Genomic DNA, 17,399 nt, shown 5'->3' on the forward strand with positions numbered 1-17,399 from the left:
TGGTCTGTGTAATAATTTTAAGCAAAGAGAGAAGAGCATTCAGTGGAGACAGTAACAGCGAGAGAGTCGAGGGAGGACAAGTGTACTATGATTGATCGCGCTGAGCAGTATAGCTGTGTATTTCTTACACCCCCCCCCCCTCCCAGATTAGTGCCTGCTCCTGATCTCTCACATCTGTCTTGACTTTCTCAAGAAACAAATTCCTTAGACTTAAAACTCTTGGGATTAAAACTTTATTGACTGGTTTACTTTTTGGTTTCAGTTATGCACATGAATGAGGTGGACAGAGTGAGGCACTGAGTAGCTGCTGTAGTAGGTGCTGTGTTGTAATGAAGCCTACTTTGTTAGTCTTCATCTGTTTATTTATCACCCAGATTTTTAAACCTCAAAGAAATGATCTTATTATTAGTAGCAACATTCTGTCATGTGCCAGAAACATGGTTGAGAGGTATCACGTTTTATTAGTTTAACCTCACATACAGTATTTCCTGTAAACTGTCAACCCATATTTACTATAGTACTTTGTATCTGTAGTTTCTTTTTGAGACTGTGTTCAGTTTCCTTTCTATTTTTTTTTTTTTTTTTTTGCATTTGTATTTTTCAAGTTCACTTGAAAGCCTCTACTGGTTTCTTTGCAGAAGAAGACTTTATGTCCAAAACACGTAAGAAGCTTTATTTTTACACTCAACAGTACATAAAGCAATTAAAATCAACTCCTCCTCGATGAGCTTCAACATAAAAGTGCTTCATGAAAATGCAATTAACGACAGCCACAGTCCTGCATAATGAGTACTTTTAATGTTGGTGCTATAAGTACATTTTGCTGACAATGCTTTGGAAAGCAGGATTTTTAATTTAATTAAGGATATGAATACTTTCTCCATAAATACTTTTTGATTCTACTTTAGTTTTTCATTGTGTTTATGTTTCGTGTATTACCCATCCTGGATATTCGCGTGTATTTGTATTGTCGAAGCATGTGTTATATGAATAAAAGTAACCTGACTCTGCCCGACTTGCACCTGCATCTCAGGCATAAACGTCAAAATTTTTCATGGCACCGCTTCCTGCAGATTAAACCAATATTCATGCTACTTCTATCCACTCTAACATTTACAAGCACAATGAAGACGAATTGCATGCACAGCAGCGACAAATATCAATAAATAAATAATATATCCAAACCAGATGAAAGGCTGTTTATAATTGGGTTAGTAATATCCCTGGCACCGTCTGCTCGGTCATTTCCTTCAATCTCCCTGAGCAACAGGGGATCATACAGGCGACACTCAGAACAGGAAGTGTCTCGCCGCTCCGTGACAGGCTGACTTCTTGCATTCTCTCACCTTCTTCAACACCAGTTCAAATACAAGGAAGCCGGGAGAAAAGACATCTTCACTTGCACAACACCCGGTGATTTCACAAATCTTTTAATGATTTCTGACCCTTTTTGTGGACAGCGAAACTGTGAACTCATGCACCCATAACTTCTCACTTAATCTGTATTACTCTCATCACAACAGAGCAAGCCACTCTATCAGTAAATGCTAATCTCCTAATTAACAAGCTAATTAGGCAATTACAGCTTTGCAGAAGGATGCCTAAATGAAATATGACAACACAGTCACTTTCCACAGCACCTGTGGGTCTTTTCAGATGTCACAATGAGAAGCATGATGACAAAGTGTTGTCTCTGCACTCATAGGTGCTTATTCCTATGCCTCGCTAAGCACATTTGTAAAAATATTGTCATTTTATTTAACCTAATCTGCAGTACTTGTGGAAACAACATGTCAAATTACGTCTAAATTATTTCTCCTCAGATAAACTGACCTGCACTGTTTTCACACCAGCAGCAGTGGTTAGCGCAACCCCTCGGTTATGTAAAGATGGTTTTGTCAACTAGTAGACCCACAGTGTCTTACTGTAAGGAGCTGTCACATACGGAAATGAATTATGTTGACATATGGCTGAAAACAACGGCGAATAGGCCTGCTATGCAATGCAATGAAGAATCATGCACTGCAACAGAGGAGAGGAGTCGGAGCCGTACCTTTGAGCCCCTCTTGACAGGTATGCAGTGTGACTTGACAGCTCAGTATTTCAATGATAAATGCAGTAGTCCTGGGACTCCCATTCACTAAACTCGAGAGTGCATTGCTCCCATACTTCAAGGTCAAATGAATGAGCAAAACCACACAGACCACTAAAGACAAATTAGATTTTTTTTCTTCTTCACATGTTGAAATTGATTGTGATGTGAACATTTCAAACTTTGGAATTTGGTAGATACACTAATGCAAACTTTTAGCATCAGTGATTTCCTTTAAATTGACCACGTCAGACGATTTTATTGTGAAACAATTATATATTCATTTATAGGTAAGATTTTCTTACCTATTCTAGTAAGGAAATCAGAAGCTGAAAGGTTATTTTAAGTAATGACTCACCTTATCATGACTTCAAACAAATTTCTTTCAGTAAAAGTTGCTCCCTTTTCACAAGATCGATCCACTCCCTGAGTTCTGACTCATGAAGATGAATCATTCGCTAAAACTATTCACTATTTTAATACAGCATTACGTGGACCCCTGACAGCTGCCAGGGAAATATTCAAAAAGGAGCACTTCCTGAAGTAATAAGATGATTCTAATAACAGATAATGCAGTGATGTAAAATATGGTCATGCCACATCATATCCATCTTTACCATCTATATGAGACAGGTGACTTTCACAGGTGTCATCAGAGCTTAAAATGTGTTAGCTATGTGTGACATCACTGTTATAGCACACTGTTTTTAAATATTTGCCATATAAAGTGAAGACCACACACTGGATCACACCAGCGAGATTTCTACAGTCCACAGCCACAGTCTCAAACCCATAGTCAATCTCTTACTTTATTCCAGTGTCAGTTACACACCTATAAAATTTTGCAACTGCATATTGCAGAGTTGTGACTATCATTTTGACAAAATCTGTCAACAGACACACAGACGAACACCTGGCGAAGCACTAAAAAATGCCTTTGTGGTGGTTTCTGCAACATTGTCTTGACGACCACATTTTGTCACAGTGACACACACACACACGCACACACACGTACACACAAAGACAGATAGAGCAAGGTTAAAACAACATCAGCTGTTACTAGTAGATATCAAACTTTCATATAAAAGACACTTAATCAGGGAGCTACAAACATATTCAAGCTTAAGAAGAAGGTGGTATTTTGTGAAGCTGCCATAGCCCCCGGCAGTCCCTCTATTGGTCAAACAACACACATCTTTAATTCCTGCCTTCGTTTTGAGCTCAGCATCACATCTGTAAATCTTTGAAGCTTTATACTGTACGACTGCGACACTGCTGTGTTGACGAAATCTGTACACAGACAGACATACAAACACCTGCCAAAACACTCAGAAGTGCTTTTGTGGTAGTTTCCGCTACAGTAGTTGTCTCCAGGAAAACAGTTTTTCATGATGACGCACTGACAGACTCACAAGTTGAACATAATGCCAACTTTCCATGTCAGAGTAACTTCTGTTGTTCATCAAATTCAGACTTACATTTTCCATAAAATGAATGAGCTCAAGGGTCAACACAGTTTAATGAACATCAATACACAAAACATGTATATTTGTCAAATATACATGACATGTTTAAAATGCAAAGATGTCACATTCTAGAGAAACTGCTAGTTTACATCTGTAGACGTAGGGAAGGTCAACATAAACCTTTCAAATAAACAAAACCATACACATATATGACAAAAACGAATGAAACATGCTTTTTAAAAAAAAAAAAAAAAGTTACAGTATTTTTTTTCTCTACATTTCAGGTTTCATGAATTAAGCTAATTCCAAATCTGATAAATATCTACAAATGCAACATAGTCAAAATTACAGGCAGATGTTGACTGTATAGAACATCCTGTTTGTATTTTGATTAAATTAACTGTGCAAAAATAATTAAATAAATAGATATTTTAAATGCACATGTTCACTCCGTGTGCTAAAAGGTGCTTATAAAAAAAAATCATGCTACATCCTGGTATACTTTGCGTCCACGGTACAAATCAGCAGGCTGGTTGGTCACCAACTACTAGTTTTTATTATTATTATTTTATTATGAGAAATCATGCATAATGTAAAGGAAGAGCGTACTCACAGAGGGGCTCTGCCCAAGTTTGAACCAAGGAGTCTGGCTGTGAGGCAGACGTGCTAACCGCTGAACCACCATGCTGCCTGCTGAAACTCCCACTTCTATTATTGATGGCTTCACATTCACCTTTGCACACAGTTACCAACTGGATATAGCGCTTTACTTCAGAAGTAATAAATAGCATTTTAGGCAGCTTTTCTGTTTTTTCAGAGGTCCGGTGATACACTGGATGGGCCGCTTTAAACTACTTACACGTCATTTATTCAGTGATGTCAGGGTGGAAGAAAAGTGGCTGGTGGACAACTTAACAACTCACTTGAGCAAACAAGTCCATATATTTAGCAACACGGCCGTGCTTAAATATTGTTTATGTGACTTTGTCACTTCATTGCAGAGTAATCAGAACCAAGCAAAGCCTATCTATCAAAAGTTCACCATTAACGTCTTTGCACAACACAAGCCCTCTTTTGTGGTTTCTTCGTATAAAACTCTGTCCACATCCTTTATTCCTACACGTTATCGCTGAATTCATTTTAACTGAAGGGAAAGCCCCTATTTTTTTTCTGATCTCGATGCTTATAGTAGAGGTGCACTGTATATTTGCTGCCATTCCTCCGGCTCAACAACTTGTCTGCTGCCATAGCAACTGCGAAAGAGCACAGAGCAGCGCCGCCTGCTTGTACAGTGGATGTCACTCGTAGCAACGACCAATCAGAAGTTCCCATCCTTTTGCAAGCGCTGTGGTGAAGATGGAGGGATGAAGTGGGTGGGCTTTCGGCATCATGCATCTGCCAGCATAGGACGCGGAGCTCGTCAGTCTTCGTCATTCTCGCCCGGGATTGGTCGAGGAGCTTTACTTTCCAATAATATAAACATGTCTACTGCTTGCCTGGCTTGAACCGAGGCTTACAAGGGACTGTGCAGTTCTACATCAAACTGTATAAAAACTCTCATTATGTGTTTGCTTGTATTGCTACAGAGCTAAATCTTTGTTATTGCAAGAGAATATGCACATAGCTGCACGTGCACGCGTGAGGAAACGAGGATACCCTGCTGCCGCTGTTGCAAGAAAGAGAGGGGACTCAGCCGTGCTTTCATCATTATAATCACCATCCTAAGTACTAGCGCTTAACATTTTGTTTTTCGGTGTTCAGGCGAGAAGTGACAAGAATATAGACCCCTCCTCTGCAGGGCGGAGCGTGCATTTTCATTTCGTATTTTGTATTTTTTTTTTTGTGATTATTTTTTTTCCTGCCCTCTTCCCTGCTCTGACACGTCTGCACTGAGTGAGTGGCATTGGCACACTGTCAATCGCTCACTACTGCTGCCATCAAACAACATAAAACACACACAGGCAGAGGCTGGAGCTCATAAATTTCAGAAGGGCAAGATATTTTTTTGCGCATCGCCTTAATACAGCGTTGTCTCCTAATTAATTTCCTCTCGCCGTTGCTTTTTTTTCTAAGCAGAAATCTCCCAACTTTTTGTACATTTCATATTTTTTGTAGTCACATTTGGAAACCTTGCTGCAGATTGTGTATTTTTTTTAAATACTGTCAGTTGTCGCGGGGATAATTTCTGCACATTTATAGCTGACACCTGCGAGCCTAAGATTGTTTTTTTTATTTGTTTACACGTTTTCACAGCGGATATCTTTTTTTTTTTTTTTTATTTTGTTGCCGGTGCTTCATGAGGAGGATTTGGACATTTTCGAAAGGAAATGCGCCGGAATCCCACGAAGAGCGCTAATAAATGAGAGACCACCAAGGACCGTTTCTGTCTCTACCGCCCGTCAAAACCCAGAGAAAAGACTGATTGCTATGAGGATCCGTGCGGGATGTGATGGACCGTCAATTTTGACAAACAAGTTTTAAAGAAGAAGAGAAAAAAATATTCATGCGATTTTCTACAAACACAGCCGAAATCAGCGTTTTGGCACTTTGGACCGCGCGTAAAGCGACGACAACTTGGACAGAAGATTTACGCTAAAAAATAGTATTAATAAAAACTGCTGCATATTTTTTAACAAAAGACGCGTGTGTGCTGCCTAACCCCGAAGAATCACACAACCGTACATCCTTCCAGTCTGCGGCATATGTTGTAGCCGATTTCGTATATGAGTTTTTCAATTTGTGTGGCTCAGTGCACAGACTCTTTAGCGGCTACTATGGACGATCAAGCCCGGATCATGCAGTCGATCGGCGGTGTCAGTCTGGCTGGCCACTCGGTACAAGGAGGCATGGCACTGCCGCCTCCGCATGGACACGATGGGACAGACGGAGACGGAAGAAAACAAGACATTGGTGACATTCTGCATCAAATAATGACCATAACTGATCAAAGTCTGGACGAGGCGCAAGCAAAGTTGGTTGATTTATATGTTTTATTAACTTCGCCACACCAAAAAAAGAAAAGAAAAAACAAAACAAAACGCCGAACGCATCATTATTGAGATGTGGCCCGTTTAACTTAACTCCCCAATGTACAACAATAGGCTGGAGTGGCTTTAATGATAATCTCACTCTGAGGTGTATTTATTGCCTCGCAAAGCTTTAACACAGTGAAAGTTGCCACTGAGGGAAGCACAGCATTTTAGTTAAACTGTCCTAGTGAGCACGTGTTTTATAAATGTTCATTCATCTACAAAAGTCTACGTGGTGTTGAAACACAATTAATGCCAGTGGGCTCATGTTATGCAGGGAATTGCCACTGAGACTAATATTTACATTAGGGCTTGGTGTTATTTGGTGTTTTTAAAAAAAATAAGAATACTATGACACAGTATACATTTTAGAAGAAAATGCTAACTTTCTGAAGAAGAGGCTTGGAACATTGGAAGGCATTATTAAAGTGGCAACTAAACTTAAAAGCGTGTCCAACCCTATTAACTGTTTGTGTCAGACATGTGAACTATCAGTGAACTTATTTCAGTATTTTATTTTCTCTTATACTGAAACAGGAAACACGGACTGAACTGTCACAGAATGAAACCAGCACTCTTCAGCGTTCTCTGTGAAATCAAAGAAAAGACAGGTAAGATCTTTGTCTAAAATACTGTAATATCTAACTATAAACTCCATCGTTACAGTGATACATGCAATTGGAGAATCAATAAAAACACAGGCATTTTTTTTTACCTCTCAGTGAGCTGATGACAGCCTGCATCCAGGTTATAGGTGACATCTGACCGAATGAATCAGTCACTTTTTAAAAATATGTCACCGTACCACGCAGAAACTCCCGTTGTCACGGAACAATAGGCAGAGTCTTCTTCCACTGAAGATGCTCTTTTTTTTTCTTCTGCAAGTGTGCTTTAAAGCACTGGTTTGCTTGGATTTGAACATAAAGTGCGCTCCAGATTTCACACTCACCACCCTGCCAGTGAAGAGGCTGGGGAAGTCCCGTAGCATATGCTCTACATATCCTAGATCACACAGAATCCATGCTGGAAAACCTGACAACGTTTTGCCATCAACTTATAAGAGATTTTTTTATTAGTCAAATCATACGATGGGCTCGCAGAATTAATAATTCGACTGCAGTTGTATGAAAGCCTTCCTGCAAAGGTGGATGGTTAATCTTGAAAAATGCAAACAACACATCTCCTGGAAGCTTAGTTAGAGAAAAGGATTGTGAAATAATAATAAAAAAAATCCTCTTTTTATATATTTATATGAGCATAAACTGTTATTTCTGTTTTTTAGGACTAGGATTGAAAACCTTTAGCATGCACACACACTTCATTCATATATTATTGAGAGTTGTAATTACAAGCGTTCATTTTTTTATAGCTTAAACTTTGTGGGTTTTTTTTATTTCAAGTCCAAACCTGTATCCCATGAGATTATTGGTTTTACACCTTATGGTCTATTTTCTTAAATAAGGACGCTGGCTTTTTGATGACAATTTTTTTGCAGACAATGCTTATTGAACAGGTGCTTCAAATATCTACTCTCCTGTATGTTAGCTATTTATTTTTCTAGTAATATGTATTTTTAAAATGATGAACGAATTTGACTCTACTAGAAAAAAAAGGAGTAAACCTGGTGTTTTGTCAGATTTGTGACCTTTGTGCGGTTTATGAGGAAATTAGCTTGAAGGAGGTCATAAAAGTTTATGAACTTCCTCAACACAGGTGGCGTCCACAGGGGCAGGCCGAGGGTCCACAGTCTAGCCGAGCTGCTCTGCTATGTTTGTGAGCCTGTTGATTTCAGGCAATGAAAGAGACGGAGCAATAATAAAAAAAGAGTAGATGCAGATCAAACACGATGCCAGCTTTGAGGCGGAAGTGTTGCTGCGATTGTAGAATGTGGAGCTCACTGAAAAAAACAAGTATTAGAAGTGATTTTTAGTTTCAGACCCAAACCACTTTCCCACATCAGTTTTACTTGTTTGTTTGTTTGAAGTTATAATGGCTCCTGTTTGAATGTTTAAGCTGTGTGAACTCGAGTCATTCAAGTTAGCATGGAAATTATTTAAAGCAACATCGTTTGGTGTGTGCACGTGGACGTTTGATCGAGATCCTGGTAAGAAGTGAGTGTGAAAAAGAGACGAGACAGAGGAGGAGAGTGAGCACAAGCCTGCGTGCGTGCATGTGTGTATGTATGTGTGCATGGTTAACCTGTGGTTTAGAGTCACAGCCTCCCCCTCTTAGCCATTGACAGAGCTCAGCTGGTCTGGTGGCCTTGTTGACCGGTCTGCTTTTCCAGCTCACAGTAAGCCTTTCACTGGCTCCTACAGCATCATTCACAAGGCTTCCTTGGCCCTTTCATGTCTGTTGAGATGGCACATGGGGCCGCTGTCTTTTAGCCATGGAGCCCACCGCTGCCTGAAAATGGCTTTTAATAATAAATTTGAAAGTGGTCCAAGAATCATCAGTGTAATTACTGCACACATGTATCATGTTATCAGGGCTTATTGCATGGTGTGCAGGTGATTAGTAAGACTAAGGTCTGGCTTTCGTATTATTTTGTGACGAAGATGGCGAGACTCAGTTGCATTTTGAAATGATTGCGTTTTGGAACGGAAAGGTTAAGAAAATGCATTTTCTAGTAATAGCAAGACACTTCAAAGCGTTTTTTTCCAAGGTGTTTGGAAGTTTATGGCACTCTTTTAACTGTTATTGTAGAGCTACGGGCACATTTCTGCATTGCTAATGCCCTCGAAGTATTAATTCACTTTGATATGCTAATTAGAGAGCATTATGCAAGAAATGAGATTAAGTGGCAGCATGAAGTCATTTGCCTGTCACTAAATTGAGTGTTTTAGCAGGAAGGCTTTTTCCTCCAAAATTTCTTGGTTTTGCATTTAGATAAGCTGAATGTGAGATTTGGTTGGCAAGTGTTGTTCTTTGTGCTTTCATGTGTGTGATCTTTTTTTTCCCCTTTAGGTTGATACATAAAAAAAGACAAACAAATCAAAATCTTTCATGTCTCTAACTGTTTTAGGACAAAGGATACATTCACGCTGTACCTTTTCCCCCCCTTAGGCTTCATGAGGAGACAATGAATGCATTGAGTGAAAATTGCCTGCGATTCAGATGAGTTTTGCAGTTATTCCTCTGTGCTGGGTTTGTTTTATCCTGCTGGCTACTCCCTTGTCTTGCTCTCTTGCTTGGAAGAGAGGCTCACAGCAGCAGGAGCAGCGGGAGCGGCAAGAATAACAAAGGTGAAAGATTACCTCCATATGGTATTTCTGACCAGGAAAAGAGAGGTTCTGTAGCAAGACTCCTCTTTGATGTGAGGTTTAATCAATAGAAAGAGATTACAGAAAACTATTACAGGCTAAATCATGGAGTACTACAGAGAGGCTTAGCCCTCTCCACAGCTCTCTCAGCTGCGTGGCGCTTCTTTGGCTGCGTATTGACTTGTTGTTTTCGTGACCTTTGACTCATCAGGTTCAGAAATGGGGGGTCTGGAGAGGTAGGGGAAGGAGGGAGGGAATGTGGCAGAGATTCAGGCTGATGAATGCTGCGATCCTGTGTCAGAGGCAGTGGATTAGGGAGGGTACTGCACTCACAGGTCGAGGCGGTGTCGCCGTTTGGTGTTTTTTTTTGTGCACGTTTTTGATATGGCTTCTGAAAGAGCTGAACGTGCTTTCACGTGTGCATTTGGGTCTGTCCACGCTGTGTTCGGTGCTCGACTGAGAAAGACTGTGCTCACTAAATACAGTTCAGGATGAGCCTGTAATTAACCACATGCAAGCCGGACTAAAAGTGTTACCTGAAGTAAATAGAGTTAGGACTGAGTGGGTAAGCATTTCTGAATTCTGTAGGGAGCATGAATTTTAGTGCTGCCAAAGTTAATGAGGAAACTAGTTCTAATTGTATTATTATTATTATGATTATATTTTTATTACAATTTTTTTCCCCTCAAAATTAAGGAGCTAGGGAACAAAAATATATGTTATTTTAGTCAATTCTTTTCTTTTCTTTTTTTTGTGGTTCTACCTCATGGGTTTTTCTTCATCCTGAAAAGGCTCCAGTAAATGCATGACAGAGAACAGAAAGCTATTCAGCAGCAGACACAATTGACTTTGGCTGCTTTTTGTCTCAGAGAGCCCCAGTGATGCGGCTGCACTGACTAGATAGTGTTGTGCCGAATGGCTTGCGCACAGCTGGGTTCTTGACTGGCTCAGTGTCAGGGCCACTAGTGCTTCCCCTTCTAAAGCACAAGGGGGACCGAGGAAGATGTGGCTATTATCTAAGTAGCTCCCAAATACCCTCCATTTCCCCATCATCAAAGATGAAAAGAAGGAGAGCCAGACAAAGAGGAAAAAAACAGAGTATACATATTGGTTTCATTTGGAAGGGTAAATGCTTTTGTGTTGTGGCGATAGATGTCTCTGCAGCTGTAGTGGCTGGTATCTGCACGTACAGAACCTCAAATCTTTATTTATTTATTTATTTATTTATTTATTTATTTATTTATTTTGGGGGGGGGGTGATCTAGTGCTGTCCTTCCATCTACACACGCACGCACCCATCTTCTTGCACACGTCTCCCTCTCTCCCCCTCGAATCGCTTCAAGCGTTTTCTGCGGGCTCCTGCGCGATCAACAGCTCATAATTGTTTTTTGCACATACGTTATGCAAATGAGCCTTTATGGCAACTGGCATAACAATTAGCATCCTCCAACAATATTTTAGTAGGTTAATTGCGAAATTTCTGAATTGTACATCTGAGTTGTTAATTAGGCATGACAGAGGTGGTGAAATAGTTATCTTCAGGCGGTGGCAGCCAGCAGAGGCTGCTTTGGATGCAAAAAGGAAGGATTGATTGAAATTAGTTTACAGCAGTAGGAGCGTGCCTGCTGGAGACTCTTTGCATGCCCCTCTTGCTTTTTGTGGCATCTGTTTGTTGCTGAATGCAAAAAGCACGAGGCAGACGCAAACGTGAAGAAGGTGGGTCACATTTTGACACCTGTAGAAATATTGCGCTTTTTTTTTTTTTTGGCTGTTTGAAGAAATACTCGTCCTGCTGTTGTTTTTAATTTTTATTTTTTTTATGTCACTGCAGCTGGACTGTAAACCATTTTATAACTTATTTATTCCACTTTTTATTTTTGCATTTTTTTAAATGTTAAAGTTAAATGTAGCAGGGAAAAACAAAATAAAATATCCATCTGTATTTATTTATTTATTCATAGGCTAAAATGTATTGACGAAAAAAAAATTGTTGCAAAATCTAAAACCACTTTTAATGCGTTTCTGATAATGAAAAAACATTTCATTATGAGTTTTTCTTCCTTTACACTCGTAGTGATTCTATATGATTTCAAGCTATAGCTGGAGTTTATTTACAAGTAAGTAAATAAAGTCACAAAGAGACTTTATTTTAAAATTACTCTCCAAGTCTCTTGTGTCGTGATGTTCATTACTGTGTCACCCGATGGCCAAGTGTATGTAATGCCATAGAGCTGGTTATTAGTGTAAAAAGCGTTACAGTGAAAGACTGGCGCAAAGCAAGTCCTCTCTCAGTAATGACTCTGCTATTTATAGGTCCCTATTTCATTAGCCCTAGTGTTTCAGGGAAGAGTCTTCCTCATGGGACAATAGACACCATGATGTTCATTTACTCTTGTACACATTACATGTGGACAACTAAGTGACCCATCATCTGTGAGTGCAAGAACATGGACAGCGCTCTTGAATTTCCTCCTAATTTAGCTTTTTTTGTGCCTGTGTTTAATCTTTTTTAATAGATGGACTTTTTTTGGAGGGGATGTGTGTGTGTGTGTGTGTGTGTGTGTGTGTGTGTGTGTGTGTGTGTGTGTGTGTGTGTGTGAAGGTGTTACAGGTGATGCGGTTCTCTTGCTAAAATGATGAAGGAGTTAAAGCCACCAGTCACTAAATGCACACATTTGTAATATCTCGACACCGTGGCGGTCTGCGGCTTGTTGTGTGACAAAAGCGACGTTATACACAATCGTCACCTTTCTTCTCTTTACACACGATTGTTTTCCAAAAACGGGGGAAGGAAAAAAAGGGGCTCTTTGCTGTCTCTGCTACATTTGCGAGCTTGAAAATGTAGCCCCTCTCCCCATTGTTCCAGATGCCATTGTTCCACGTTTCATACATTAGAATGATATATTGAAGGCAGAAATGGGAAAAAGACTGCAATGCAATGAAATTTTAATCAGCGTCTTCTGCTGCTTTAATAAGGCAAATAATTCTTATTGGCTGCTGTGTTAAGATTTCTAATATTTAATTCATAACAAACCTTGCATTATTCTGCTCTTGCCTTAAGACAAGCTCCACTCTGCTGCCTGCTAAAAGGCAACGATGGAGGAGTGGAGGGGGTGTTAAAGGAAGTGCACACCCAGCATTTTTCTTATCAGTTTTGGCATAAATATCACACTGTTTTGATATCGTCCGTGAATTCAAATATCTGTTTAAAATCATTTTAACTAAATGTGTCACTGGAGCTAATAATGGAGAAACTGGGCTGGCACTCCTGGTGATCAGTGGACAAAGACTTAAGTAGCTTTCTTTGTAATTTTGTCAGCAGTCAGTTAAGTGCAACCATTTGCCGGGCTAACTGTCTTTTTATTTTCTTTAGTCCTTGAAGTTCATTTTTGCGTCTGAAGTAATGGAGAGAGGGCGAGGGGCCAGCAGCTAGGTGCTGGCTCATGTTACAGAGAAACGGTGGGACCTGTTTTCGTCTCTCGGTGAAATGGCTTAATTGGTGTCAGAGCCCCAGGGATAAAGGCCTCTTGCTCTGAAACACAGCCACACAGGCCCTGTCTTCCCTCAAACCAGGAGGAACGGCCGACGTCTGCTGGTGAATGAGGACTAAGCCGTGGCATAACAATACCAAATGATGTTTGGGATGACAGAAATTAATATGCACTTGCTCCCAGAAAGCTATGATTAATGACGGCGAGCAGGGAAATGCTGTCCCTCCTTTTGCTCCTCTTTGATGGGGGATTGAAAACCAAAAAGAAGGAGGGAAAAAAAGGCTGGTTTCTCCTCTCTTTAGAAAGTGGAGGAAGTACATTACACACTGCTATTCTTTTTTTTTTTCTTACTTTATCCTCAAGCAAGAGGCAGGAAAATACCGAGCACTGGTAATGAATTTTGGAACCATTCAGTAACATTGTGACCTACTATATTGTCCCGTTGCAAAATCCTCACAAATACATGGATCCTTTTGCAAAGCTGCTCAACCACTGGTCTTAATTTTGACTCTAGTTAAGAATCTGATATCTAATATTATTTGTAATCGTAAAAAAAAATTAGCAAATGTAATTTTAATAAGAGTTAATAAGAGATGACCTGACGATGGCTTCTTTTCGTATAGAATTTTACGCACGCCCATTGATTCCAAGCCAAAGGTGTGAACAAAATGGTGGTGTGCTGTTGCCATGATAATGATCTGTATCTGTTGTGTCCTAGGAGGAGACGCATGAATATTTAATTGTGTCTGCTCGAGAGATTCCCCAGACCCTTCTGTTCATTTCTTACTTTCTCTAATGCGTTTCCACCCTCCCAGGTACTTCCTCTCTAAGTAATGGAGAATTAAAGCGTGCATTAAAATGATCTAAATTGCAATGTAAGGGATTTCTAAGGACATTTGTCTCAGCACAATGCGGCTGAAAATTCAAATGGCAAGTTTTGACAACGGACATTCTGCTGACACCGTGTATTTGCTTCACGTTGGCTCCTCAAATAAGCATTTCCTCTGTCAAAGTGATTGATATGTATTAAGCGTGCGCTTTTTACACCACGCCGCTTTGGGAGATAATGTGGGTGCGCGCATATAAGTTTTAAACAGCGAATGAGTTCCCCCTCATATTGATCTATTTGTGTTGGCGGAGTGGCAGGTGCTATACGAAGACTGTGTCAGCTTTGATTGTTTGTGTCAGTGATCCGAGCCGACACTGAGCTCTTTTACTGTTCGTCACTGCACTTGCTTCCTGTTGATGAATGGCAGCGCACTGCACAGATCCTCAAAAAAAAACTCGTGTCTGTGCTGTCTCACCAGCCCTCTGAATCAACCTTGGATCTCAGAGATTTTTTTTATCTCTTATGTGTACACTTGGATTTTTTTTCCACTTCTTTTTATTTTGTAATGCTAAACTGTGGGACATACCTAAAATGTCCACAGGACTTCTTTTAAAATTTTTTTAATGAAATCCAATAATGTAAAAGCTTTCAATGGGAAAGGGAACATCAGTTGATGAGGGACAGGAGGTGTGGTTCCTCTCCTTCTCTAAATATTCAAGTTGAGTTCTTAACGTGCATCTGTGTGTGTGTGTGTGTTGGCAGGCATGCTAGGTTATGGCGTGAAGGTGAGCCTCTGTAAGTATGCAGAGCACGGCGGGCCTCGCACGGGTGCTGAAGGAGAGCATGGAGTGGCAGAGTTAATTTATTTAATGACTGAGCGTCTTATATCTCCCCAGCCCTGATTAGAATCCATGCTTGATGAGGGAAGCGATAGAGGGGAGTGCGCTGCCCCTAGGCCCTAGCACGTACATTCACGGTTTTCTTTCTCCAGTGCCTATCCACCCCCCCTCCCAATCCACTGGGTTTTGCAATAAAAAAAGAAAGACATAAAAAGGAAAAGTGCACCACCAAGTAGGATAATAACCGCTTGTGTCCGTCACGATATTTCGTGATTATGTCCGTACATGTGATCGTTTTGTTGCACACTGGCAGGAAATGCAGCTCTGAGCCTGATTAAATGTGCGTGTTCGTGTGTGTGTGTGCGTGTGTGTGTGTGTGGCGTGCTCCGTGATAAAGACGAAGTGCTGTGGAGCTCCATGAACGTGGGAAAGCCAAACAGAGCGTGTCACTTTGGCAGCACGGGCTGTCAGCATTGGGGAGCTGCAGTTGTAAAAACCATGACCTTCCTCTTTGCCAGCATGTCTCTTGCAGAGCCAAAGCACTGCCCTGTAGATCTGGGCTGGCTGTGGGAGGGAATACAAACACGGAGAGAGGGACAGTTGGAAAAAAAAAATGGCAAGAGCCATAATTGTGAGGAAGGGGCGGCTGAAGTAATGAAATACTTCTTGGAGCTATCATAACTGAGAAGGTGAGGGAGGGAAAGCAAAGAGGGGGGAAAACACTCGGCGGCTTCTAACATTTCCACGAGCCATCATCAGTAATGCCGCTGCAGCCTCACAAACCAGAAATTATTTCTTCAGGCGTCGCTGTCAAGTGTTATTCAAATAACACCAGCCTCACATTTGAATAACAGCCGACATTTTGAATTAATTAATCAGACAAGATAGTCTGGGCCTTTTCTCATTAGTCTACAGGTCAGGCTGGGGAAGATATATGCGCCGGTGATGATATACTTGTCTTTAATAGTGATTTATGGAGATTTTGGATTGTACTCGATTTGTCAAAGGGCCTGGTAGCAGAAAAATAGAAGAGTGTATATTTCATTACCTAATCTTTGATACGTTCCACGATGCTAAAAGATACAGTCCCGTTGTGTAGCTGCACTGGAAGCTCTTTTTATATTCGCTCTTCTTGAGTGACACACACACACAGAAACACAAAGACACACATTTAATCTCATACTGTAGGCTTCCCATTTTACTTTTCCTATGCAATTAAGCGAGAGCTGTAAATTATAACTGTACCCTACTTTAATTATCGTGGTGTAAAAATAGAGTTCCTGTCTTTGAGAGGATTTCATTAACTTACTCAATATTCCATGTCAGCTCGGAGGATCACAAGATTGCAGTGAGGTTTGTGTTTAACATCCTCTGAATCAAGTGGGTTACTTACCTAGATGCTATTTAATTAATAGGAGGAGCAAATAGCAGTGGGTTTGCATGTAAATATAGACTCCATATCTCCCTGGCTGTAGTTGACCTCAGCTGGTTTGACATTTTATTTGGGTTTCATAGTGGGTTTTGTGCGTGCGTGTGTACGTGCGTGTGTCTGAGTGTGTGCGTGGTCACAGCGAGCAAAAAAAGTACAGTTTTGAAAAGGATAGTGCTCATCATGTAGTGTCACTTACTTCATGGGTTGTTAGATATGAAGTTCATCAGCAGCTATTTGTATATATATATTTTCTAACATACAGCGGGTTTAATTACCCAGAGTAGACATGTACATCTGTGATTTTATGCTGCACAACATGTGTGTGTGTGTGTGTGTGTGTGTGTGTGTGAGTGCTGGAGAGTGTCAGGAAGCTACGAGCTGTTGCCATTCCAGTGAGCAGCCCACACAAAATGCACCAACACCAGTGTGACAAAACATTCAAATAAATTGCTGTCAGGCTGCCGAAACACCAAGTGCAGCGATTTTTATCTGACATGTGGAAGACCCAGACATGCAGTCCTGACAAGTAACGCCGGAGCACCTGTGAGAGACGAGCGATAAAAATCAGGATACGCCTGATCCTCGGCATAACAATACCTATCATTACTTGATATTATTACTCTTCTTTAAGAGAGAGCTCAAGATGGAAAGATAGTCTCAACGCGTTGGCTTCTTTTAAAGTCTGGATAATAAATGATCTTTGGCCGCTGTTTATTTAGACGCCCACCCCCAAAGAAGAATTTATGGTTAAGTGGAATTATGAAGGCTGATGGCTTTTCAACAAGTATTAAAATGGCTTTTACATTCATACAGAATTGTTTATTACTCTGAGAAAATGGTCGTATTTTTTTTTTTTTTGTCTGAAGGTTCAATATAAAAAGTGCTAGTGTTTGAAAATTTAATTTACTGGTCTAGCATCAGCATTCACAGATGCAATCAAATGCACAACACACACACA

At 40.5% G+C, this 17,399-nt stretch overlaps 1 protein-coding gene across 9 annotated transcripts in view; it reads left to right on the top strand.

Annotated features, from left to right (window-relative positions):
• Nucleotides 1-5,077: 5,077 nt before the first annotated feature.
• The window catches only part of pbx3b (pre-B-cell leukemia homeobox 3b), a 56,207-nt gene continuing 43,885 nt past the window's right edge, over nt 5,078-17,399 (top strand). For 5 of the 9 annotated variants that reach the window (XM_005729526.1, XM_005729528.1, XM_005729531.1 and 2 more), the window contains exons 1-2: nt 5,078-6,529; nt 7,125-7,198. In XM_005729526.1, coding sequence (XP_005729583.1) covers nt 6,282-6,529; nt 7,125-7,198 — 322 coding nt within the window. In that variant the 5' untranslated portion in view covers nt 5,078-6,281. Of the gene's footprint in view, nt 6,530-7,118; nt 7,199-17,399 lie in introns of all 9 variants that reach the window. The other 4 variants (XM_005729525.1, XM_005729527.1, XM_005729530.1 and 1 more) reach the window with 1 other exon arrangement.

The sequence above is a fragment of the Pundamilia nyererei genome, unplaced genomic scaffold (assembly GCF_000239375.1).
Source record: "Pundamilia nyererei isolate P.nyererei 1_Seehausen unplaced genomic scaffold, PunNye1.0 scaffold00033, whole genome shotgun sequence".
NCBI classification, from domain to species: Eukaryota; Metazoa; Chordata; class Actinopteri; order Cichliformes; family Cichlidae; genus Pundamilia; species Pundamilia nyererei.